A 27,040-nucleotide genomic window follows, 5' to 3' on the forward strand; every position below is an offset into this window, starting at 1 on the left:
TGCATGGCAGGTGACCAGACTCAAGTTTGGTTCAATAACAAATATAGTCAATATTTTATAATAACTTTGTATGATGTGTAATCTATAAAAATATTGAATTACTGTGGTTTACACCTGAAAATAATATAATAAGTCAACTATACTTTAATAATAATAAAAAAGAAGTGCTTATAATCACTCTAAAACCTTCACTCATAAAATCATTTGGATTTTTTAAGTACCAAACACAACAATTCCAAACAGGTTCTGAGAGCAGTTTTTATTGACTTTTTTATGCTCTATTAGATAAAGAGATTCTAATATACATTCTGTCACAAAACATATTCATTTAAAAGGTATCATCAAATCTTTTCTTTTATAATTAAACGGTGCATCACTTGATAATGGGGAAAAAATCTAAATTTGTATATATGAGACTGCAATAAAAAATAATCTCTAACATATCAATCCAAGTTAAATGACTTTTACTTAAAGTTACTTAACATTGTTCATGCAAAAGTGATATTTTAAAAAATTTCTACAGATCTTCAGATTATATATTATGAAATCTAGAGAACTGTATTCTTCAAAGAAAAATCTGAAGACAGTTAACCTAATTTGTTATTTTAAAATTACATACAGAACATATTTACACAATATAGTAAATGTAAATGTAGTATTTTGACTTTAAGTTGTGTTAAAAAGAAAATAGATTGGGATTGATATATATACACTAAATGTATAAAATGGATAACTAATAAGAACCTGCTGTATAAAAAAATAAAATAAAACTCAAAAAAAAAGAAAAAGAAAAGCAATAAATTTTCTTCAGCAGAAGAGATCGAAGGCACTAATAAGTTTGGTATCATTTACTGAGACTGTATGCTTTCAAGAAAAAATGCAACTACAGCATTATTACTTGAGGGTTCATTTTCATTATCTAAATTTCCTTATAGTAGGATCTCATAAACAGACCTCACAAAAGATTTATGAACCTGTCCTCATTATTACTCACATGTATAAAGTGGAAGCAACAAATAAATTTAGTTCAAACAAATTGAAGGTCAAGTTTTCCAGAAAGCAGGTTAAAAAATTATGTTTCAGTTAGGCTAAAAAAATGTATATATCCATACCTCCCAATTACTGTATGTTTTAAATGTATTCAATCAACAATTACACTTTTTAATATATGCTAGTAACTATGATATGTGAACGCTATCCAAAAGTTTTTGCAAACATTTACTGAGCAGCTACTTTGTGTTATCGGTGTTTGTTAGTCACCAATAGCTTACTTTTTTTTTTTTGGCTGCACTGCACAGCTTGTGGGATCTTAGTTCCCCAAACAGGGACTGAACCTGTGCCCCCTGCAGTGGGAGCACAGAGTCCTAACCACTGGACCGCCAGGGAATTCCCACCAACTTTACTTTGATAGCCTATACAGTCCTCCCTGGAAATCCGCCCAGGATTGGTTCCAAAACTCTCCACAGACACCAACATTCCTTATGTACGTAGTACCTTAGCCATCAACTCACCACTAAATTACTGATACTGAACTCTCGCAACTTAAGTTTTTAAGACTCATGAATAAAAAGTAAAATTGTAAAAGAAAATTAATTTTCAATTATTATTTTACTGCTGTTCTCTTTGGTATTCCTGCCATGGTACTTTTGAGTTGGGTTACCAGTTAACCTTGGATAAATGAAAACTAAACTCAAGGCAATAAGTGTCTGCTTTCAGCTCATGATTGTCAAAACTGCTGAAGTTAATCACAAAATATTAACCTTTTAGCTAGGTTTTCAGATCCGATAAAATTTCCCCTCAAATGAATAACCATGCGTGCTTTCTACTTCGATTTTTTTAAATAATAAGGAGGAAAAGGAGGTAATTCCTGTCTCCCTCCTCCCATCCCCAAAGAGCTGAGAAGTTAAGATGCTTTTTCTTACAAAAACCTCTCCCTACCCATGACGAAGCAACCAAGGATGCCAAGGCAAACCCGGAGATTCCTAAATCTTCAGCAGATTGTAACAAGGAAAACCAAAATTTGACAAAATTCTTCCTTCATTTCCACTGTTTCTGCAAAGATCAACTACTTTCTTGCTTTTAAAAAAAGACCACTGCAGGAATGCTGGCTGTACACTTAATGAATAAAACTGCCCTAACGCAGAACCTGACGCTCACTACTACCAAAGGAGGGCCTTAGTCAGAGGTTAACTACCGAGTACGGCAAACACTTTAGCAGTCACTCCCTCGCAAACGACAGAAAATGAAGACGTCTCTTTCGAATCTGAGGACAGTCGTGAGGTATCTCCCCCGTCCCCTTCCATTACCAGCCTTGTTCCTTTCTGAATCAGGCAGTCCATCAGCCAACCTCCTTTGTCAGTAAAGAGGGTTGATGGTCAGAATCTTTTCGAGACAAAGATTATTGGAATAGTTCCCTGGAACCCAAGGGATCACTGTTAAGGCATCAGAGTCCTCGCCAAGCCCCGACAATAACAAACCAACCAAAGCCTGCGTTCCCCATCACCGCCACCATTTATCGCTCTTCCTAGCCAGGGCTGAGACTCAGACCAGGAAAACCTTTCCCTTTCAGGGAAGTAAGAAGGCGCCAGGTCTGTTTCCTCAGGCCCTTCCTCTCCTCCACTGCTCCCTCAGAACACCTCTATATCTTGAGCTGCTAAGCACGCTTTCAACCGCCAAGCAGCCCCGTCCCAGACACACCCAAGATGGCTCCAACCACCTACCAGAAGAAACAGCTGAGCCACCACTCCAGCGATGCCGTCCTCTCGACTGCGGATATCCCCATTGGTCCAGCCAGAGAGCGCGAGACAACCTGAGAGTTCTGACAGCCAATCGGGAGACGGCGCGCTCCGACGCTCCCGCGTTGCCGACGGTACGCACGCGGAAGTTCTGAGGCGTGGACCCAGTGGGTGTGCAGCCAATGGGCTCCGGGCCAGGTGGTGGGAACCTTCAGTGTCCGACTCCTCCCATTTCGGGTTGGTGTTAGGCCTGGCCATTAGGGTTTGGGCGGTCCTCCGTCCCTGCTGAAGCGTTGCGGGACTGTTTTTGCTGAGGTGAGGTCTAGTATATGGTGAAGTACTTCTCGGCCAGAGGGCACCTGGGGCCGTGGGGTCTCGGTGGCGTGCAGTGAGAGAGGAGTCCGACCCGCGGGGGAACCCAGCCTCGCCAACGGAGCGGGAGGCGTGGAAACCGCAGTCGAGCCGGTGTAACCGAGGCACGGTCGTGGTTGGCCCTCCCGACGGCTCTTTCGGCCCAGCACCCGGGAACGCGGCGGAGCTCTCGGCCGCGTGGATCCCAGCCCTTGTCACCTCCCTTCTTTCACCCACGTGCAGTCCCGGGCTGGAGAAGGGACTGCGGGCGCTCTGAGTTCTCAGCCCGCATTCCAGTCTCTTGTCACCCGGTGCACATCTTCATGTGAGGTGATTCCTAAGCAGCTGGGGAACCTGAGGCTGTAAAAGGGGCTGCAGGGAGTGGACTGCAGTCCAAAATCCAGAAGCAGAATTTGATGGTTTAACCACTGACCCATTTCACAGGTAAGACCACACAAACCCTAAATAAGTAAAATCATTTACCCAAGATCACGGAGTTGAGGTCAGATCCTAAGAGCTCCTGACCCTCGTTAACCACAATCCAATAAGAAATTATCCCCAACAGGTAGTTAAATAAGGAACAGTATGTAATTGTGCTCTTCGGCAGGTGGAAACCTGCAGTGAGTTCTGCATGTATTAATGAGGCGGTAGATTGGAATAATCAAAAAACGGGCTCAAAAACCAGGCTGCTTGGTTCCTTAGTTGTTCCCTGCCACTTACAGTGTGGCGGCTTTAGCTTCCTTGTGAGAAAAACGGGCATGCTAATTTATCCCACATAATTGTTAGGCACATTAATACGAACACGTGAAGTATTTAGAAGCCTGCCTGTCACATGGTTTATACGCAATAAATGTTCATTACTGTCATCACAATTAGAACATAACAGAGAGGAAATGGTCACAGTTTCCTAAGAGCCTATTTGTAAAAACGAAAAGGAACCATAAAATGAAGCGAAACAGACTATTTTTCTGCCAAAATGAAAAAGAAGGGGAAAAAATATGAGCACATTTTAAAATCCTGTTACACTCTCAAATAACACTGGTTGTCTCTGGATGATGAGATTATGAGTGATTTAAATTTTCTTCTCTATGCTTTACTATATTTTGCAAATTTTCTTCACTAAACATGTTTTAATTTTGTAAGTTCAGTTACTTTTAAATTTTCAGAAGGTATAAACAACACTGGTGAGAGCTTTCTTTAAAACGAAGCTATTACTGAGTGTGCTTATATGCTACAGGTGGAAGTATAAATTGGTAGAACATTTCTGGAAGGCAGTTTGCCAATATGCTCCAGAAGGCTTTAAAATGGACAGTCCCTTTTTGAAAGTTATATACTTAATTTTTAAATTAGTGCATTTTTACATTCTCCTTTTATGAAATTAGAACCTTACAGATACAGAGCACAATCCACAATCCATTACCTACCCCCTTCTCCTCCCATTCCACACTCAAGACTTTGATGCAGAGCCTTCAAGTCCTTTTTTACACTTACATATTCTCTGTAGGTGCATATATGCATTTGTAATTCTTAAAAATCGAAGTGGTATCATACCATATAATTTTGTAATTTTATTCACTTGACAGTGTTTTTGCAGTGTAAACGTGTTATTTTATAGCTTGTTATGTTATTTACAGCTCATTTCTTTCACCTGCTAGATAGTGTTCCAATGTATGACTGAATTGTTCTGTTAATGTAAAATATTTATCTTTGTCTCATTTATCGATTTTCATGTTAAATTATATTTTGCTTGATATGTACTATGTAGAGCATTTTATTTACCATTCTCCTCTTGATGGACATTAGGTTGTTCAGTTTTTCACCTTTCAAACAGTGCTGCAGGGATATCCTTGTATTTGTTTTGCTGTGCACGTGTGCTGTTTCTCAAGAACATATACCTAAAAGTGGAATTGCTTGGTTTTAAGTTATGAACATTTTTAATTTTAATAGGTATTGCCAAATTTGCCTCCAAAATACTTCTACTAATTTACACATCCTACAAAGTAGTCTATGACAGTTCAATTTCCCTACAATCTAGATCAACATGAGATACTATCTTTGTACTTTTTGTCCATATGATGGATGAAAATTATACTCATTTAAAAATTTTTTTCATTCTCTGATTACCAGTAAAACTGCAGTATCTATTCATATGTTTATTGACCTATAATATATATGTTTCTATAATTTCTTTTTTTAAATTGCCCATTTTTCTATTGAATTATCTTTTTCTTAATGATTTGAGGAGTTCTTTTTGCATCCTGGTTACTGTGTATCCTGTATAGTTTTTAAAAATTTCTTTAGAGTCTGTGGCTATGTCCACTTTTTGTTGCCATTGTTAAAAAATGTTACAAGCATTTTCTCCCAACTCTTTGGTTGGCTTTTAACTTTAAGTTAAAATTTTAAGTTTGTTTTCAATTATTTATTCTACAGTTAGATTTTTCTCTTCTTTACAATCTTTAGGTCTCTTTTTATTTTACTGTATTTCTCTAAGACTTCCAGTACCAAACTTACATTGGTGGCAAGTGTCCCCATCTGGTGCCTGACTGTAACGAAAATGCTTCTGATGTTTCCTCATTGAATATGATATTTACTTCTTTGTTTTGGTAGGTAGTCTTTATCGGGTTAAAGAAATTCTCTTTTATTCCTAGTTTGCAAGAGTCCTTCCTCTTCCCCACCGCCCCCCCCACCGCCCCCGGCCCACCCCAGAATAGTTGTTGACTTTTATTGAAATTCTTTTGTGTGTCTTTCTGTATTTAAGATGATAGTTTTCCTCTATTTATCTGTTAATGTAGAAATTTACATTGAGTAACTTTACAATGCTAAACTTTTTGGGTATTCCTGGTATAAACCATACTTTGGTAACATACTTTTACTCTACTGCTGCGTGTTTTTACTTACTATATTTGCTTCTATACCAAGAAGTGCGTTTGGCCTTGAGTTTCTTTTCTTATGCGTCAAGGTTACAGTAACCTCAAAAAAATGTTGAGTAGCCTCCCATATTTTTTCTGCTCTTGAACAGTTTGTATACTATGGAAATTATCCATTCCTTGAAAGTTTTGTAGAATTCTTCTATAAAACTTTTTGGACTTGGTATACTGGGAGTGAGAGATGGGGATGTGTGGCATGCAGCTCTGGTAAGATCTTTAATTGTTTTAATTTCCTTTTCGTATTTATCCCTCTAATTGTTTTTTTTTTTCTTTTTTTCTTGAGCCTAGTTGGTATTTAGTCAATAAGTTCAGTTAGATATTCATGGTGAATTGTTCTGTCAGTGTAAAATATTTGTCTCTTTTATTGGTTTTCATATTAACTTCTATTTTGTTTGATATGAATGTTTCTTCTTGTATTTGCTGGTATGTCTTTTTTTCACATCCCTTCATTTCAACCTTTTGATGACATTTTGTGAGATTTAAGTGGGTCTCTTATTTTAAAATATAGCTAGGTTTTGCTTGCAATTTAATCTGAGAGTCTGTCCTTTAATAAGTAAGACTGAACACATTCACCTTTTTTGTGATTATTAACATAATTGGCCTTTTTCTTGTCCTCTTATTTACCTTGCTTCCCATTGTATCCTTTATATATTATATTTTTCCATTTCTCATTTTAATTGAGGTTTGCCCCAAGGTTTTAATTGAGGTTTTCTTTGTTCTGTTTTCTTTTTCATAGATTACTTTTACATTTTTTTCTAAAGGTTTATTTATTATTTTTAAATTTTATTTATTTTTGGCTGCGTCGGTCTTAGTTGCGGCGTGCGGGCCCTTCGTTGTCTTGCGCGGGCTTTAGCTGTGGCTTGCACGCTCGAGGGTGCGCGGGCTCTAGTTGAGCTGAGTAGCTGCGGGGAGAGGGCTTAGTTGCCCTGCGGCATGTGGGATCTTAGTTTTATGACCAGGGATTGAACCCACGTCCCCTGTATTGTAAGGCGGATTCTTTACCACTGGACCACCAGGGAAGTCCCTACTTTTACATTTTTAACACAATTATTAAATTTATATTTTCCTAACAAAGTCTACATTTCGTTTGTATTGATATCCTCCCTACGAAGAACTTAGTATGCTTCTACTTTATTTTCTCAGATCTTGCAAGAATCCTCTTCCATCCCTCCTTCAAAAAAGAATGTAAATTTCCTATGGTTATATCTTCTAGCAATTTGGTTTCATCATTAAAACCCATTTTTAATCTGTATTTATGTAGCATTAATGTGTTTTACTCATTTATTTGCTCACTTTTGCTTCTTTTACCTCAGTACTTCCTTCTACATTAGTTTTTATTCATGAAGTACTTCTTTATTTCTTTCAGAGTCTTTGAGTGTCTGTAAAAGCCTTCCCCGCAACCCCCGTTGAAAGATACCTTGGCTGAAATAGTATCTGGATTCAGACTTATTTTCCCTTAACACTTTGCATCTGGCATTTCTGATGAGAAGTCTGAGTACCAGTCTAATAAACATTCCTTTTAGATAATCTAGATTTTCTGAAAGTTTCTGAGACTTTGTCTTTTTTCTTGATATTCTGAAGTTTATCCATGGTTTGTCTAGTGGTATTAAAAAGTTTATCTTGCTTGATACTCAATGGACCCTTACCCACACTAGCCACATTAGTAGGCTAATGTGTTTTCCAGTTCTGAGAAATTTTTGGTCATTATTGCCTCTTCATTCTAGTTATCCCTCCTTTTTTTTCTTTGCTCTGTGTTCTGAGTGAATTACTCAACTCAGTCTCTCAGTTTATTAACTGGCTCTTCATCTGAGTCTATGCTATTATATCTATCTATTGAGTTTATTCAATAACTGTTTTTATATCCAAGATAGCCAATTGGTTATTTTAAAAAATTGTATGTTTTTTCATAGATGAGGTTTCCTTCTTTAGCTCTTTGATATTAAATACAGTATTTGCTTTAAAATTATTTTCAGGATGCTCTATTAATTCTCCTCCTTAATATAAGTTCATCAGTTTGGTAGGCTTGTTAAGTCTCTTTCATGGTGTAGCTTTCTTCATATGTTTGATGGTTCTTGGTTGTGTATTCATCTCCTCTGAGAGGATTTACTCTTCCTTTTGCCGTGGTGATGTGTTTGTGGTTGGCATTATCTCTGCAACTTCCCATCTGTTTCCTTTCCCCAGAGAGGTCGCACAGACTCAATCTATAGAGAATTCCCTTTTTGTTTTCAACATGACTTTATATTTTTAATTACAAAAAAAATTACCATTTCTGCAGATTTGGTGTGGCAGTGGGAGAAGAATGTATATGTTGACTAACATCTTGAGACTAAAATTGCTGATCTCTTTTTGACCTTTTAGTTCTACCTCTAGGTGTATATCTTCAGGAAATAATCAGATATGCATAAGATATATTCCAGCCTTATTTATTATACTGGAAAAATAGAAATAATCTAAATGTACACTATACAGGTTTATTTATAGTACTAATTATTAACTTATTAAATTTTAATAATTGCATAATTATTGTTTATAATTGTTCATATTACACTAAAGAACATAGTAATTGTTCTTTAGTGTAATTTAATATATGGATTATTGACCAAAGTACATTATACAGCCACTTAAAACTCATATTACAGGAAAACATTAATGACGAGAGAAAGTACAGGATATATTATCAATGAAAGATTATAAAAAATTATACATACTAAAATTCAAATTTTGTTTTAAAAGTATATATACTGAAAGAATAATAATAATTGCTAGCATTTATTGAGTCCTTTGTAATGTGCCAGGTATTCTAGGTGATTAAGTCTTAACCTCACAACAATCTTTTGAGGTAGTTAGCATTATTATCCCCATTTAAAAAGTTTTTTAAAATGGAGTTAATTTATATTAATTAACATATGTTAAGTAGATCTTAATTTTTCTGTTATATTAATTAACATTAAGTAGGTGATTCTTAATTTTTCCGTAATTTTCCTAATATTGATATTTTACATGTTTTTTCAGTTAATATGTATTCTTTTTTCATAATAGTTCATGCTGTTTTAAAGGATAGCACTATTGTTATAACAATCTCTTTTTTCTTATATATTTTATTATTTACCAATATGCACCATTCCTTATTGTTTTCCTTACAGAATGTTTCATGCATTCATGGACCGAAAGATGGAGTTGGTTTTTATTTTTAAAATAATATTGTCAATGATCTGATACGACTATATGTATTCACTTGATGAAGATGCATGGACTTGTCATTAAGTTGGACTAGTGATCATTTCTGAAAGTTTCTTCAACCACAATTTCTACTTGAAAATTCAAGTATCAAAGAATATTTGGTTTAGAGTGGTATAATGATGTATTTTCTCTGAGTACTGCAAACTTCATAGAGACCACAGTTGGATTCCAGTTATATTCTACAATCAAAGTGATTCAGTTCTTTGATAAAGTTAATTTTGAAGAATTTTATGTTTGTAAACAACGCCAAAAATGGGAGAAAAAAATGGTAGGTTGAAAAACCATTGTTAAACTTTATGTTTAAAAGTATATAGACTACTTAATGAAGCTGAATTGTGGAATTTTCAAGGTTTTTCTGTGCAAGTAACTTTTCTGAATTAGAAAGAATTAATAGGATTTATAGGATTTACTCTCATGTAGCAACAATTTTGATTGTCTTTATAATTAGTTGTGTATCTGTAATACTAAGTCAGTACCTTAATGTACTTTTTAAAAATACACTTTGGGCTTCCCTGGTGGCGCAGCGGTTGAGAGTCCGCCTGCTGATGCAGGGGACACGGGTTCATGCCCCGGTCTGGAAGGATCCCACATGCCACGGAGCGGCTGGGCCCGTGAGTCATGGCCGCTGAGCCTGTGCATCCGGAGCCTGTGCTCCGCAACGGGAGAGGCCACAACAGTGAGAGGCCCGTGTACTGAAAAAAAAAAAATACACTTTCTTTTTTTTAGAAAACTTACAGATTTACAGAAAAATTGATAGTACAGAGAGTTCTCATATTCTCTGCACCCAGTTCTGCCTATGATTAAAATCTTACATTTGGCTGGTACATTTGTTACAATTAATGAACCATTATTGACCCATTATAATTAACTGAAGTCCATAGTTTATTCTTATTTCCTTACTTTATGTCTTTTTCTATTCCAGGATCCCATCCAGGATACATTACATTTACTTATGTCTCCTTAGGGTCCTTTTGCATATGACAGTTTCTCAGACTTCCCTTGTTTTTGTAAGATTTTGTATCCAAGTGTTTTGTAAGATGCCCCTTCATTGGACTTTTTTGACTGATTTTTGTTTTTCTCGCGGTTAGACTGGGGTAGTGGATTTTGGGGAGGAAGACCATAGAGGTAAAGTGTCAGTTTTATGAAATGATATCAAGGGCGCATGTTACCAACATGATTTCTCACCTGCTGTTGTTGAGCTAGATCACCTGGCTGACATAGTGTTAAGTGGCTTCTCCACTGTAAATTACTACTCTCTTTTTTTCTCCCTTTCTCTACTATACTCTTTGACAGGAATTCACTGTGTGTAGCCCATACTTAAGGAACATGAATTTATGCTCCTCCTCTTTGAGAACAGAATATTTACATTAATTTTTCAGAATTCTTCTGCAAGGGAGATTTGTTTCCTTTCCCCAGTATATGTTTTATTCAATCATTTATTTACATCAGTATGGATTCATGGATACTTACTGTATACTTTGGGTTATAATCCAGTACTGTTTCATTTTGTTCTTCAAATTGTCCCAGGATTAGGCATTTGGAGCTCTTTCGGTCAGCTTCCTGTCTCTTTGACATACCCTCATCAATGTAGGTGGGTTTTGTTTTGTTCTTTGCTTTTGGTTTTTAGCACTTCCTTATTTTCTGGTACTATATGATGCTCCAGGCTCATCTTGTATATTGCCATAGTCCTAGAATGAGCCATTTCTTGAATGAGCCCTCCTGGTTCCTTTTATTGGAAAATGGTATTACAAACTAAGATCTGGGCAGTAGGTGTATTCATTTGTTATTGGGGTGTCTTGCTTCTGGCCCTCTCAGCTGACAGAGCAAAGTATATATAAATATAATTGTATATACACATATCTATAAATATTTCTATATGTAACCATCTGTATCTGTATTGAGCTAAACATGAGTTTATACTGATGTTTCTGGCTCTAATCCATTACCACATGGATTATTCTAGCTTACTCTCCTTGCTTATCTATAAATTCCCATTGTCTGTTATCCATTTATTTAATTGCTCGATTCTAGTATATATGTATAGCAGTATCAGAAGTACTGTAAACTTATTCCCAGGTGTGACACCTCAGTCCTTGTGCAACTTCCTTTTGCCTATAGTTTTACAGAGTCCATTTATTTCCAAAGTTATTTAGGTCAGCACCTTTTCCACTCAGCCCTTCAGAGAGGTTGTGTATACATTCCTTCCTGGGATCCCTGATCTCTTAAATGATATTTTAAAATTTGCATACATTAAGCTTCACTCTTTGTGCTTTCAAGTTCTATAGGTTTTGACGAATGCATAATGTCATGTATACACCACTACAGTATCATACAGAATAGTTTCACCACCCTTTAACATACTTGTAATATGCAGATTGTTTACAGATTGTATTAATTGTAGTACTAATTTCACTGGACAGTTATCTAGGCCAGTGGTTTCAAACTTTCTTTTGGTCTCAGGACTACTTTATACTCTTTTTTTTTTTTTGCGGTACTTGGGCCTCTCACTGTTGTGGCCTCTCCCGTTGCGGAGCACAGGCTCTGGACGCGCAGGCTCAGCGGCCGTGGCTCACGGGCCCAGCTGCTCCGCGGCATGTGGGATCTTCCCGGACCAGGGCACGAACTCGTGTACCCCTGCATCGGCAGGCGGACTCTCAACCACTGCGCCACCAGGGAAGCCCTACTTTATACTCTTAAAAGTGTTTAAAACCCCTAACAGCTTTTGTTTATGTGGATAATATCTATTCATATTTACTGTATTAGAAAACTGAGACGCTTCAAAAATGGTAATTGGCTTATTTTTTTTTAAATAATAAACCCAACATGTTAACAAATTACATTTTTGTGAGACATAACTATTTTCTGAAACGAAAATAATTAGTGAGAAAACCATTGTTTTATATTTTTACAAATCTCTTTAATAGTTGGCTTAATAGAAGAGAGATTCTCAGATCTCCTTCTGCATTCAGTCTGTTGTGATATGTTGCTTTGGTGTAAATGTATAAAGAAAATGAAGCTTCACACAGACAAGAAGTTGGAAAAAGGAAGAATATTTTAATAGCCTCTCAGATAATTGTGGATATTTTTCTTTGATACAACTACAAAACTCAACAAGTAGTCATTCCTTCAAGGTTAGTTATAGTGTGGAATCTGAATTCTTATCAGTGAGCTTTTTTTACACTATGTTACATTAAAAATCCATTGGTTTGTCTCGCACTTTGATGGGCCTTTTACACATGTATGATTTTATAACATCATGCATTGGCCACTTGGAAAACATTGGTTCAATGAATTATGCCGATTTTTCCAAATGTTGACACATTTAATCATACAGTATTTAAATATTACATTTGTTAATATTGCTACCAATCTCATCAAAAAGTGATTAGTTATTGAGAAGCTCTCAAGCTTACCATGGCAGATGCAAGTTTTCTAAATTTTCAGTTTCAACTTGATAGCTTGAATTTTTCATTAGCAACAAATGCTGTTACTTTTGTCCTTCAAGTGATAGGCTCCCTTTATTCATGTTTGAGCAAATGTGTACCAGACACCCAAGTTGGAAAAAAACATAATTTTTATTAGTGGTTCTTTTAAGGAAAAATGGTTTTCTATGAAAAAAAAAAAAAAACCAGCTAGTTTAGCTTACAACTCAAACAATCTCCCTAGTGCTTTTCCTTGAAACAGCCATTGTATTGTGGTAATTATTATTTTTTTTTTGGTAATTATTTATGTTGCTTTATCAAGGACCTTCTTAAGTGAAATTGGTGGTAAATAATAATAATGACTTACTAGTAGTTTAGTGCAACTGCCTTGATTCACACTAAGGCTCCAACATTTTTACTCACCAGTGCTTTTGAACCATCAGTTAATGTCAGTATAGGGAAGAAAAGGGCAAATAATGTCTTGATATTACTATTAAAATAGTTTGACCTAGCGTATTGTCTGAAAGGATTTGGGAACTCCCAGGAGTTCATAGACTACAGTTTGCTGATAACAGGCTCAAAGGTGTTCAGAGATTCTCTGTACCAATGTCCTGAAGCTCTTCAAGTGATGGATGGAGAAATATAGATATATACATGTACACATACCTAGGTCATTATCGATGTATTTAATAAGCACTCCATGTTGATGTTCTACAGAAGACCCTCATTTCATTCTACAGATTCTCTCTAATCACATCTATTTTGTGGCTTTAGCAAGAATTTGTGTGCTATTGACTCCAAAATTTGTATATCTGGATCAGATCTTACCCTGGAGCCTGTGCATCCAGTTTACTCACCCTACTTGAATTTCTCACTTGTCTCTCTACCTTTATTCCCTATCGCAGTGGATACCATTATTATACATATGGTTGCCTGAGTCAGAAATATAGAAATCATTCTTGTCTCGTCCCTCTTCCCACTGCCACTTTAGTGATTTTTTAGAAGCAAAATTAATAACATAGTAAGATGCTTAAACCTCTTGAGTGGCTCCCTATAGCCTTCCATATAAAAATAAAGTTGCTTAGCATGGCACTCAAGGCTATGTCACAGCCCCTATCTGTCTCTAAAACATCATTTCTCATTCCTTTTGTCCTTTCACATTGCATGTTTTTCAAATGTTGAAACCTTTGTCTGAACTGTGCTACGGGGAAAAAGGAAAAGTAGGCTTAGTCTTGTGTAGTACACATCAGGCCAGAGAGTTAACAGGGAAACAGCACCCCTCCTGAGGCTTCTATGGTAGCAGCAGCCCTAATTAGCCAGAGGTCCCCCTTTGGTTAGATGACTGCCAGGGAGAGTTGGGACTCTGAGTCCTAAGCCTCTTTTGAAGAATCTCACTCCATTACCAACTTGGAGGCTCTGGGTTTAATTTTTAATATTAAGGAAAATGTATTTTTTGTAAACTTACTACGCTGTCTGCTCATTAATCCTCCCAATGGCTTCTCAAGTGACCTTTCTACAGTGCAGTTTTTGTAATGTTTCTCCTTTGCTTAAGGCCCTATTCATTTTAAACATTTTATACATTAATTTTATATATTTTATAAATAATTTGTGTTTAACATTTTAGGTATTTTTTGTTACTTTTATTTTTATTTATTTATTTATTTTTGCGGTATGAGGGCCTCTCACTGTTGTGGCCCCTCTCCCGTTGTGGAGCACAGGCTCCGGACGTGCAGGCTCAGCGGCCATGGCTCATGGGCCCAGCCGCTCTGCGGCATGTGGGATCTTCCCGGACCGGGGCACGAACCCGTGTCCCCTGCATCGGCAGGCGGACTCTCAACCACTGCGCCACCAGGGAAGCCCCTGTTACTTTTAAACATGGTGTAAGATTTGACTTTCGCCTATTTATTTTCATTGCATTTCTCGTATTTCTGTTTTCAGCTTTGAAAGGATGATTTCGCTAGAAAATTTTTGATTAAGGTGTTAGCTTGCTGGGCATCTGAAATGTTGGCTTATCTATATAACTTTATCTATAAAAGCTTTAAACATTATTTTGCCTCCTGTAAGTGTGAACAAAAAATGTTGCCTGCCATTTCAGTAAACAGTGAATATTGCCTGCCATCAAGCCGTCATCCACTACATCCGCCCGCAGCAGCACGCCCTGAGGGGAGTTCAGAGTGTAGAAAAACCGGATACTAGTCCTAGATAGTTAAGATGCATGTCTGAGGAGTAACTTCAATGAGCCCAAACTCTTGCATCTCCCCAGACACAGAAAAGCACTAAAATCATTAAACTGAGATGTGTGTCTTTTGTGATTAGCAGTAATCTTTTGATGTTTGACTACATGTTTTATTACCACCGCCCCCCAGCCCCACTCCCCCCAGCAAAAAACTTCTGTATATCCTGGCTCCTCCCTTACCTCTTCAGAGAAGTTCCTCAGAGCTGTCTGAAAGGCTGTTTCCCAGGCTGTGGTCCTCAGTAGTTTGCCAAATAAAACATAATGTGCAACTTGTAGTTTGTGCATTTTTCTTTCAGTCAACATAATTATTAAAAAGTTACTATCAAAGATAGTTTTTAAAGCATTATTGTTAGACATTTAGTTATTTCAACAATTGTTGAGATGTTTCCTTCTGGAACCCTCCACTTCCATACTCAATGGAGGTTATGTCCTTGAAACTTTTAAAATGAATGTGTCTATAAATACACCCACTCCCACCCCTAGAATGAAGTCATTCCTTCTGTTTTCCAGTCAAGAAATAGTGTCACTACACAGAAAGAAAAATAAATTGTTTAGGCATTTAAAGTTAAAAAAAAAAAAGTGTCACTGAAGTTTTCAACACATTTTTTTAAAAATTATCAGAAATAAGTGAGATACCTAGGTCATATTTTTTGCTTGTAGGTCGTTGTAAAGAAACAGTGACCAAAATCTTTTTCTTCAAGGAAAGTAATAGGCCAGTTAAATTTTGATTTTTATTTAGAAACCAAGTATATTTTTAATAACATGTGCCTTAGGAAAATTATGTCTGTTGAGCTCTTAGGCTATTATTTTTTCTTTAGGTGATGCAAAAACTTTCTGGATGGAGCTAGAAGATGATGGGAAAGTGGATTTCATATTTGAACAAGTGCAAAATGTGCTGCAGTCACTGAAACAAAAGATCAAAGATGGATCTGCCACAAATAAAGGTATGAAGCAATAAAAACGTTCAGTACATTTAATGCTGAATATTACCCACTGATAATATAATATAATTCTGTTTCCAGTATGCTGTTCGTTTTAAAAGTCAAATAACTTCTTTTGTTTTTTAAGAACCTAACATCAGTTCTACTTGCTTTTTGTGTGTGTGTGTGTCCTGCTTCTATAAAAACTTGTTTTTACCATACTGTGGACATTTTGTAAAACTGGATGAAGCTGGTTACTTTGAATAATAGCTGCTGAATTTATCTCAGGCTACCTTCTTCTCCCTCATTTTATCTTTTTTTGGGGGGGTGTATTGCAAAACTCATTGTAGAACATTTGGTACATATAGAAGAATATAACAGAAATTATGTATTACCCAATCATTCAGAGACAACTTATTTTCTTTAATATAAAAGTAAATATATAAATATATTTTGCCTGCTTTAAACAGAACTTGCCTTAGTAGTCTTCAGAAAGCAAACCTTGCGTTCTACATAGGCGGTCAGTTCAGTCAACCCAGTATTTTTTCTGCTTCTTTGTCTTCAACCTAAGTGGTTGTAGAACATAGACTTTTATATGGAAATTTCCTTCATTCCATCAGAACATATGATTTTCAAGCAAAATCTCCCCCGACTATCCTTTATTTTTCCCCAGGATATTCTTAATACTTTATGGATGTTCTTATGACATTAATCTATGATGTGCTTGTCCACAAAATTAATAGTATTTTTCATTTTAATATTCCTTCTCATTCCTTCATGAATCAGATATATCTAGGTTTGAATCCAGTTCTGCCACTTTCTAGCTTATTGACCTGGAATAAACAGCTTAACCACTAGGCCTTAATTTCTTTGTCTTTAATGTATTCAGTAGATAATCATAAGAACCTCTTAGAGGAGTTGTGAAGATTGAATGAGATAAAGTATGTAAATTGCCTAGTACAGTAGCTGACATCTTGAGTGAAGATGATACTGCTGCTGATTGTTTTCATTCTTTTTTCCTTTCCTTAACAGAATACATCCAAGCAATGATTCTAGTGAAGGAAGCAACTATAAATAGTAAGTCAACTTTGATAAAGGGTATGTACATTTCTAATCCCAATCTAGAATATTCTCTGCTGTTTTCTTGCTTTGAAGCAAGCCAGCCTTAATTATGTCAAGTTAACTGAAGACAGTTTAAAAATAAAACTGTAAGATCCATATATGGAAATCAGTTTCCCTAGTAAACAAAAAGTCCTACCCCATAGGAAATGCATACTCTACTAAACCTCTCCGGGAAGAATTGTATCTCTTTTTCAAAAACGCTTCTACTATAAGAAGGGCAAATAGAATTCCAAGACTCCAAACCACTATAAACCTATTGATACTTTGTGTAAAGAACAATACTAAAAGGCACATTCTGGTATAGATAAATTGATGGAAATTTTTTTCATTTCTAGATTATTATTAGACCATCAGTCTAACAAATTTATTTTAGAAGTAATTGAACAAAGATAATGTACCAGGATTATAAAAAGAAAAATTGAAAAGTTATTTTAGATAAACAACAAGTCCTGTATAGCACAGGGAACTATATTCAGTATCCTATAATAAACCATTATGGAGAAGAATATGAAAAAATACGTGTGTGTGTATATATTTATATATATATATATATATATATATATATATATATATCTGAATCACTTTGCTGTACACCAGAAACTAACACAACATTATAGATCAACTATATGTCAATTAAAAATTTTTTTAATTAAAAAGCAAGTTATTTTATCAGAATCACTGTCCTATAAATCTTAGACTATCATTAATTTGCTAAAGTGTTGAGGAGGTACATTTACTAAATTTTAATTAATATTGGTAAATATTTCAACAAATTATTATTTTAACTCATAATTTGGAGCCATAAGGTTTTAAATCTCTGAAAAATGACTTAACATCATCAGTTTAGTTTTATTTATTGATTTATTGATTGACTGATTATTGATTGCTGTGCCGAGACATGCGGGATCATCGTTCCCTGACCAGAGATTGAACCCATGCCTCTGCAGTGGAAAAGAGGAGTCTTAACCACTGGACCGCCAGGGAAGTCCCAAGTTTATTTTAAAGAGAGCTTTTGTTATTCAAAAGTATTTTCAATTTCAGTAGCTAATGTACAGTTTTAGAAGAGTAGATTCTTGAAGAAAACAGTCTTTCAGTATCCTTCAATAGCACTTGGAATCAACACATCCTTAAGGGATTACATTTGCTTTGCAAGAGAAGCTTTTAAATGCAGGAGGTGGTAAGAGGAATTAATTCTAAGCAACGTTTTTTTGTTTTTTTTTTCTTTCTGAAACAGTCTTTCCCACTAAAAGAATATAGGTTGGGTTTTGTTTTGGTTCTTTTTTTTTTTTTTTTTTTCTGCGGTACGCGGGCCTCTCACCGCTGTGGCCTCTCCTGTTGCGGAGCACAGGCTCTGGTTGCGCAGGCTCAGCAGCCATGGCTCACGGGCCCAGCCGCTCCGCAGCATATGGGATCCTCCGGGACCAGGGCACGAGCCCACGTCCCCTGCACCGGCAGGCAGACCCTCAACCACTGCGCCACCAGGGAAGCCCTGTTTTGGTTCTTTTAAAGTAAAGATTTCATCAATAGAAATACTGAGTACTATAGTTTCATATTTTTATATAGTTCATCTGAAGTGTAACAAATTTATCAAAATAAAAGTATATGTTTGCTAGTGGTAGAGCAATGTTTTAAAAGTAATTGGGGAGTTATGTAATTGACATTGCTAGCATATGTACGGATTAAACACTTTCTAGTAATAAAGATTCATGTTAGTATTTATATTAAAAGGAATACTGAGACTGGGGGAAACAAAAGGACTTGGTGTTGAGGTCAAAACAAGCCATCCCAGATCCAGCCTGAATTCTCCAAACCACTAATTACCTTTAATTTTCTTTGATTGTGTATAATTCTGTAAATATTTGCTGTATCCCCATACAAAGACTTGGATACTGTTTTCTTGAAAGAAATTATTATTTCTCCTTTCTCCCCTTATCTAATGGTTAATTTAAAATCTCCATGTTTTTTAGTAAATCTTATTTCTAACTATGCTTATATTTATTTGTTTTGTTCCTATTTGTTAATATGGCTTTATATGGCTCATTCAAAGAAATTAGCTGGGAAATTCTTAACTTGTTAAACTTATTTAATTTTTAATCAGTTATTATATTATTTACTCAGCTCTCTTCAACTATCAGATTTTAAATCTTCTTTTCTCACCTGTATAAAGAGGGTTTTTTATGCTTTCTAATTAGCCAAGGATAACCTTGGATTATAACTTAAACTATTATTTACTTAAACTTTTTTTTTCTTTTTAATAAGAGTGGTCTGCACTAAAGGACCAATGCAAGTTAATAATCTAAGGCAGGATGAGAATCACTTTTTTTCTTAAGGTCCACTGCTGCATAGGAAGAAGCACAATTTTTTAAAACCAAACATAGAATATTCTACATATCCATTTTTTTCAAAATAGGAGCAGGAAATCTATAACTTTTTCATTAAATACATAGCTTATTTCTATAGTGGAGTCATGTTAGAAAGAATAGATGAAGTTGAAAAAGAAGAGACAACAAATGAGATGAAAGTAAGTGTGGAAAGATATAGGAGAAACTAAGAGAAATATGAAAATACAAATGGAAAGACAAAAAGAGGTACCCAAATACCTCCCTCTCCCCCCAAAATAGATAGTAATAGAATAATGAGAAAACAAAAGATACATAAACTTTCAATTTTGTGACCTTAATAGAGCCTTTAAGAGTTATGTTTTTTTGTAAAATACAAGCAGAAATAGGGATACTTGATGTTTCACTTTAAAGGTTGATTAAAATTCAGATAAAGGTCGGCCAAACTACAATTTCTGCAGTAGAAATCTCTTCTAAGTGTTTTATTTTATCCTATCTTATTTTCTTAATGTTTTTGACAATGTTGACACCTAATTTTTTGGCTCAATCTTGAAATCTTAATATGTTTTCAGATTTAAGGGCTATATATATATCTAGTCAATAAAGATACTATTTAGATTTTACAGTGAGTGATTTTTAACTTGGTGTTCTTGTTAAGTTTGTAATTTTTTCATGTAGATCACACGTCTGTGACCCAGAATGCACAGGAAAACAAATCAAGTTCATTGCCCTCTACATCACATGAAGACTCCTTTCCAGAAGACTATACCTCTCTGTATGTATATAAGTTAAATTTATTTATGTCATTAATGCTTTTGCTCCCAAAAAGGGATTTACTGTTGCTAATCATTTGACGTAAGAGTAGATAAAATATATAAAAAAGGATGCTTTCCCATCAAAAGTTTTAAAAGTTGTGTACTTTATGTACATCAGACTTGTCAAGAGCTGGGAAATCAGTTGGCATTCTGTGAAGCCATGTTCTGCCTTGTAGTTCAAGGTGTCTAATGACAAAACAGTTCTCAAGCCAAATAAAAACAGAGAAGCCCCTATAGTGACTGATAGAAGTAGCCACTATCATCAGTTTACCCCTACCCAGAGACTGGCAGAAAGATGCAGACAATACCAGATAACCCTGCTTTACCTACGTATCCGTTGTTTACTTACAGCATTTTTGTGTTTTTGCAGGGTCAGTAACTAGATCTACAGCACTGTGCATAGGATTGGTTTTCTTTATTTTTGTTTTTGTTTTTTTCCAGTAAAGTATCTTCATACATGTAAGAAAGTTGATCTTCCTCCCCACAAAATTGGATTGAAATTAGGTTACTTAACTCCTGAGATTTGTAGTAGGTTGGTTTTCTTTCATTTGTTTTATGAAATGAAGCATAGATAAGAAAAGAATCATTTCTTTTTTTTTTTTAATTAATTTTTAGGAAAAGAATCACTTCTGAGGTTCATATCAGTATTTCATTTCCATGTTTTTCTGCTTTTCTAACTTTTCTTTATAAATATAAAAAGATTTTTTCCTTTGTTAATTGCCTGATAACTTGAGCCTTACACCTCTTGATTTTTATTAAATTAGTCACCAGAAGAGTACTTGTAAGCCAGCTTAGTTAACTTTCTTGAAACCCTAAATTCCAAATTACAGATTTTACCAGCATGTTTACTCTTACATTTTAGTCGTAAGTAGTTCTAATTGTCTATTGTTCCAGTAATGACTAACTTAGAGCTGTACTTATTAAGTGTCACATGAGGAAATTACATAAAAATACATTGTAAACTGTAAATTACTGTACAAATTTTAGTTTTTATTTAAGAACTAATGATAGCTTATATACAATTTTCTCTCTTGCGTATACCCTAAGTTAATCCCTTCATATTAAGAGAAGAACTTTTTGAATCTTCAAATTAGTATTTCATATTCCCCTTCCCCCAAAATAGGGGAAATCAAATGATGACATTTGTAGAAAAGAATGCCACAGAACCCAGTTTGGAACATAATTTAGTTGGCTAAGTCAAGCTGAAAAGGGAAATGAAACATTCAGTTTACTGGTTGTACAACACTGTAGCTATATAAATTACTTGAGAGTAAATTAGCCTATATCAAAACAAAGAACAAAGCTGTGAGAGCCTAAGAGAATTTATTACAGTGAATACTGAGTGAAACCAAACAAAGGGATCTATATCTTAGGTAGACAAGTAAATGGTACTGCTTATAGTTCAGAATACATTATAATGAAAAAGTGGTAGAAAGGAACTTGGCACTTAATAATAGGGGAAAAGCAATTCCAGGCACAGGCTTCAAAAAACAAGGAAATATTGGATACCTAAATAAATAAATAAATAAAAACAGAAACGTAGACTAGGCTAAGGAAGATAGAAGTTAAATGGAAGAACAAAACAAAAAGTACATTATAGAATATATTTCTTACTATGGATGTACCCCCAGCATGTTTCAAAAATACTAAAACAGACTGAAGTTATTTAAGGGAAAACATAACCTTACCTCATTTTTTCTGCTTTTTTTCCCCCCTCATTTTTAATGTATTAGGTGCTACTGCATTGTAGTCCATGGGTGGTGATGGATTTGCATTGATCTTTTAGCTGCATTCTCATCCAATATTTTTTGCTACCTTTTTGAGAAATCTTAAAGATTGAAAACATAAAAAGGGATATGGCAGAAACCCATACTCACACCATCCAGAATTAACAGCTATTAACCTTTCATTGTATTTGCTTCCAGTCTCTTTTTTAAAAAGAAAACAAAACACTATAATCTCTTTGAGCCATACCTACCTTCTCACCATGACAAAGTTCCGTTGCCCTCTCTGCTTCTCTAGGAGCAGTCACTATCATCTGTTATTTTTCTAGTTCATTTTTTAATATTTATATAGCCATAAATAATATATAGTGCTATTATAGTTTTTAAATTTTACATAAATATTCATATATGTACCTTCTTGTTTTACTCAGCATTAGTTTTTTGAAAGTTTTTTTTTTTAATTTAATTTATTTATTTTAATTTTTTTGTCTGCGTTGGGTCTTTATTGCTGTGGGCAGGCTTTCTCTAGTTGCGGCGCAAGTGAGGGCTATTCTTCGTTGCGGTGTGTGGGCTTCTGATTGCAGTGGCTTCTCTTGTTGCAGAGCACAGGCTCTAGGCACGCAGGCTTCAGTAGTTGCAGCACATGGGCTCAGTAGTTGGAACTCGCAGGCTCTAGAGCACAGGCTCAGTAGTTGTGGCGCACGGGTTAGTTGCTCCGCGGCATGTGGTATCTTCCCAGGCCAGGGCTCAAACCTGTGTCCCCTGTACTGGCAGGCAGATTCCTAACCACTGTGCCACCAGGGAAGTCCCTACTCAGCATTAGTTTTGAGATCTAATCATGTTGCTTCCGTGTTATAGATTTATTTCATCTCCTTGTTTGGATTTCCATCATGTGAGAATACATTTTATTAATTCCATTCCTTTAAGGATGGATAATTAGATTGTTCCAAATATTTACTATTATAAATAGTAGTGCAGTGATCAGTTTTATCCCAGCCTTTCTTTTAAGAAAGTATTCATTGTGAAAGTCAATTAAGGAAATTAAAGGTATAGTCTGGGATCTTTAAGATTACCCCAAATCGGGACTTCCCTGGTGGCGCAGTGGTTAGGAATCCGCCTGCCAATGCAGGGTACCCAGGTTCGAGCCCTGGTCCGGGAAGTCCCCACGTGCTGCGGAACAACTAAGCCCGTGTGCCATAGCTACTGAGCCTGAGAAGTCCGCACACCGCAACGAAGAGTAGCCCCCGCTCGTTGCGGTGAGAGAAAGACCGCGCAGCAACGAAGAGCCAATGCAGCCATAAATAAATAAATTTATTTAAAAAAAAAAAAAGAAAGATTACCCAAAATGTAGAAGAAAAGGGCAAATGAGTGAGAAAAAGAACAGAATGATGAATAGTGTTCTCAAAAAAGAAGCTATTAACAGAAAACCAACAATTTTAGTGAACACTGTAAAATATTTTCAGGATCATCCATATGTTATAATGTTCTTTACAAAATGTTAAGAATTTCAAGCTAAGGTGACAGAGTTAGGACCAATGTGCTACTGCTTACAACGGCAGTGCAGGAAATCACAATGTCTAAACTAGGATTCAGAATTGTTCCAGCAGCTAGAAAATGAAAATACATATATTTTCCATTAAAAAATTTGGTACTTAAATAAATATGAAATGTAGATGTTCTCAATATATTAAAAAATAATGTAAACTTGCCTAACAGAATCATTGCTTTTGGAAAAATCTGCCCTGTTTTTTCTGAACTAGAACAAACAAATGAACAAAAACACACGAAGCTAGAATAAGTGAAGCAGAAGCAATAGTCAAAGAAGGTAACTTCTGAGTATAAGAAAATATCAAGTCTGGAGGCAAAAGGTTTTACCAAGTACCACAGAAATGAAAATTACTAATAGATAAGTATTGATTTTTAAAAAGTTTTAATATCAGTCTTAATGTATAAATATCTTACAAGTATCAAAACAAACAAACAAAAAAAGCCAACAAAACAGCAAAAATCAGGCTAGCACCTTTGCAAAAGCTCAGAAAACATCTATATACATAACCTTCTGGAAAATTTTCTCGAAAATCCTCTTGCTGACCAAAAGAGGAGTCAGAATGTATAAGATATAGTATTTAAGAAATGGCAGTGGCATAGAAACCATCTAAATATAGAGTTAACTATAATAAAGATGAGTCCTTAAACTAGAGACAATGGAGGCCCTGCATGGTATGCAAAGTTTTATGTTTATAGTGTATTTCTAGAGAGGGTTCATAGCTTTCCTCGGATTGTCAAAGGGTTTATGGCCCTAAAAAGTTTAAAATATCACTATTGTGGATATGGAGCTTCTAAATAAAATTTTAGCAATTCTAATCCAGAGAAATATTAATGAGATGACTTAGAATTTATACTAGTCAAGCAAGAATGATTTAGTATTAGGAAATATATTATTTTACAGAAGTAAACCACAGGAAAAAAAGCTTAAGATAAGATGCCAAAAGACTTTTAAAAGTAATATGAACCATTAGAAATAGAACTCTTTTTTTTTGAATTTTTGAATTTTATTAATTTTTTTATACATTAGGTTCTTATTATTTATGTTTTATACATATTAGTGTATATATGTCAATCCCAATCTCCCCATTCATCCCACCCCCACAACTTCCCCCCTTGGTGTCCATACGTTTGTTCTCTACATCTGTGTGTCTATTTCTGCCCTGCAAACCGGTTCATCTGTACCATTTTGAAGAATTTTTTCTTAATGTGGGAGAGAATATGTTTCTTAAACCAGCATCTATGTCCTATATACTGGTGAAACTTAGAGACATTTCCTTTAAATAAAGATTAAGACAGAAGTGCCCACTATCATAATTGTTATTCAGTATTTTTATGGAAATTCTAGCCAGTATAATAGAATGGAAAAGAAAATATGATTATTGAAATGTACAAAGTAAAATTATTTGTAGATAGTCTTATCCTTCTAGAAAATCTAAGATGCAAGTGTAAAATTATTACGCTAAAACGAGGGTTTAGTGACAGTCACATAAAATAAAAATATGAAACTCTATACCTTTAGACAATATGAAATTAAATCCCCATTCACAACACCAGAAAGTAAAATAAATGAGACTAATTACAAGAAGTATATACCTGAGGAAAATTAATTCTAAAGATTTTAATGAATGGATAAACTTGCCATGTGCCTGGATGGGAAAACTGCATATTGTAAAAATGGTAATTCTTCCCAAATTAATTTATAGATTTAATTTCATATGAAATCCAAGCATTTCGATTTTTTTTAACTTGGCGAGCCATTATAAATTTAATCTCAAAAGATAAAAAATCAGAAAACACCTAGAACATGTTTAAAAGGCAAAATAGTGAGGAAGGACTTGCCCTGAGAAATTTCAAAATGTTCCATTATAGTATGGAAAACAATGTTATATTGGTATAAGAATTAACAGTTCGATCAAAAGGCAGAATAAGTCTAGAAAATAAGAGGACATTTTTATGTATATCTAAGAACTTGAGATATGATTAAGCTAGTAAGTCAAAAGTCAGAAGGTGAAAGAAGGAGGTATTCAGTAAAAGACTCTGGAACAATTGGATATCATTTGGAGAATTTAAGTTAGATCTTCGTGTTACGTCAAAATAAATTCCAGATGAAACTAGACTCTCAAACCATAGAAAAATTAATTATAAAATTAGAACCCTAAAAAACAGAAAAATAATAAATATTAGATATCTTTCTATCACATTATGTATCATGGCATTATTCATAATATTGTTTATACTTTATTATAAATACTTAGTTCACTGCCTAGAATGTAAGCTCCTTGAGATCACAGAGCTCTCATCTTTTTTTCCATAGCACCTGGCGCATAGCAGGCACTCAAGAAATCGTTGATGGAAGAATGAATGAATGAATGAATGAATGAACGAATGAATGAACAAGCCCCCAATAGGAAAATGGACAAAGCATATGAATAGACAGTTAGCCAAAAGGAAAAAAAAACAATAAACATGAAATTATGTTCAAACTCCTTATTATTTAGAGAAAAAAATTGAGGTAATAAAATATTTTTCACCTATCCAATTGATGAAAAATTTTAAAATAATATTCAGGTAGATGAGCATTCATCCATGCTATGAGAGTATAAATTGGTCCAGCCTTTTTGGAAAGCAGTTTGGCATTTTTTATTGATTAAAATATGTGTACCTCCTAGTACCATGATCGTAGTCTCTAAATGCCATTTCTCATTAAATGGAACTGTAGTCCCTTAGAGAAATGGCTGATTCCAGACCTGAGATATCTTGTGACAGAAAGCAAAAAAGCTATCCAAAAAAAACTGTATGCCAACACATATATATGGAATTTAAAAAAAAAAAGGTTCTGAAGAACCTAGGGGCAGGACAGGAATAAAGACACAGACATAGAGAATGGACCTGAAGACAGGGGGAGGGAGAAGGGTAAGCTGGGACGAAGTGAGAGAGTGGCATGGACATACATACACTACAAAATGTAAAATAGATAGCTAGTGGGAAGCAGCTGCATAGCACAGGGAGATCAGCTCCTGCTTTGTGACCGCCTAGAGGGGTGGGATAGGGAGGTTGGGAGGGAGACGCAAGAGGGAGGGAATATGGGGATATATGTATATGTATAGCTGATTCACTTTGTTATACAGCAGAAACTAACACACCATTGTAAAGCAAAAAAAAATCTGTCACTTTGGTAGTTGCTAGGATACAACTCATCATTCTGAATATTAGTAATTAAAGAAAAAGAATCAAGCATTTATCTGCCTGCTTATACTAACTGTATTTCAGGATAACCCAAGAATTGATGAGTAAAATTTCTTCTTTATGAAAGCACTCTAGCCGGAAAATGCAGTAGGAATGATAGAATTAGAAGATTGTTATTTTTACAACTACTACCCCCACCCCACCACGCCCCAAAGAAACAGTGGCCTTAGCCCAGTGGTCTCAAATGAATTGTGGTCAGAACAGGTGTTCTGTTTTAAACTTCTAACTTATTGAGGAGTGATGCTCTTGTAAAATGCATAAAATGTTGCAGCAATGTTAAATTGCTGTAAAAGTTTCTAAACTTTTGCACTTTCAATTTTTGTACTTACCATGAATTGTTAAAAAACCACTGGGAACTGGCACCACCACACCTGAACGTAGCACTGGTCTAGACAACCATCATGGGTGAATGCCA

The 27,040-nt window shown here is 35.2% G+C and overlaps 2 protein-coding genes across 11 annotated transcripts in view; one reads left to right on the forward strand and one right to left on the reverse strand.

The window, feature by feature from the left end:
- The window catches only part of CAB39L (calcium binding protein 39 like), a 110,124-nt gene extending 107,309 nt beyond the window's left edge, over positions 1–2,815 (reverse strand). For 5 of the 7 annotated variants that reach the window (XR_016388701.1, XM_022574816.2, XM_089899581.1 and 2 more), the window contains exon 1: positions 2,721–2,789. The gene's annotated coding sequence lies outside the window, so the exon portion shown is untranslated. Of the gene's footprint in view, positions 1–2,720 lie in introns of all 7 variants that reach the window. The other 2 variants (XM_089899579.1, XM_089899580.1) reach the window with 2 other exon arrangements.
- SETDB2 (SET domain bifurcated histone lysine methyltransferase 2) overlaps positions 2,135–27,040 on the forward strand; it is an 82,192-nt gene continuing 57,286 nt past the window's right edge. Inside the window, exons 1-5 of one of the 4 annotated variants that reach the window (XM_022574791.2) lie at positions 2,135–3,530; positions 9,157–9,521; positions 15,730–15,855; positions 16,864–16,929; positions 19,971–20,067. In XM_022574791.2, coding sequence (XP_022430499.1) covers positions 9,506–9,521; positions 15,730–15,855; positions 16,864–16,929; positions 19,971–20,067 — 305 coding nt within the window. In that variant the 5' untranslated portion in view covers positions 2,135–3,530; positions 9,157–9,505. Of the gene's footprint in view, positions 3,531–9,156; positions 9,522–15,729; positions 15,856–16,863; positions 16,930–19,970; positions 20,068–27,040 lie in introns of those variants that run through there. The other 3 variants (XM_022574792.2, XM_022574794.3, XM_089899573.1) reach the window with 3 other exon arrangements.

The sequence above is a fragment of the Delphinapterus leucas genome, chromosome 18 (assembly GCF_059928025.1).
Source record: "Delphinapterus leucas isolate spDelLeu-1000000601 "Yukka" chromosome 18, BTC_Dleu_Yukka2, whole genome shotgun sequence".
Lineage (NCBI taxonomy): Eukaryota > Metazoa > Chordata > Mammalia > Artiodactyla > Monodontidae > Delphinapterus > Delphinapterus leucas.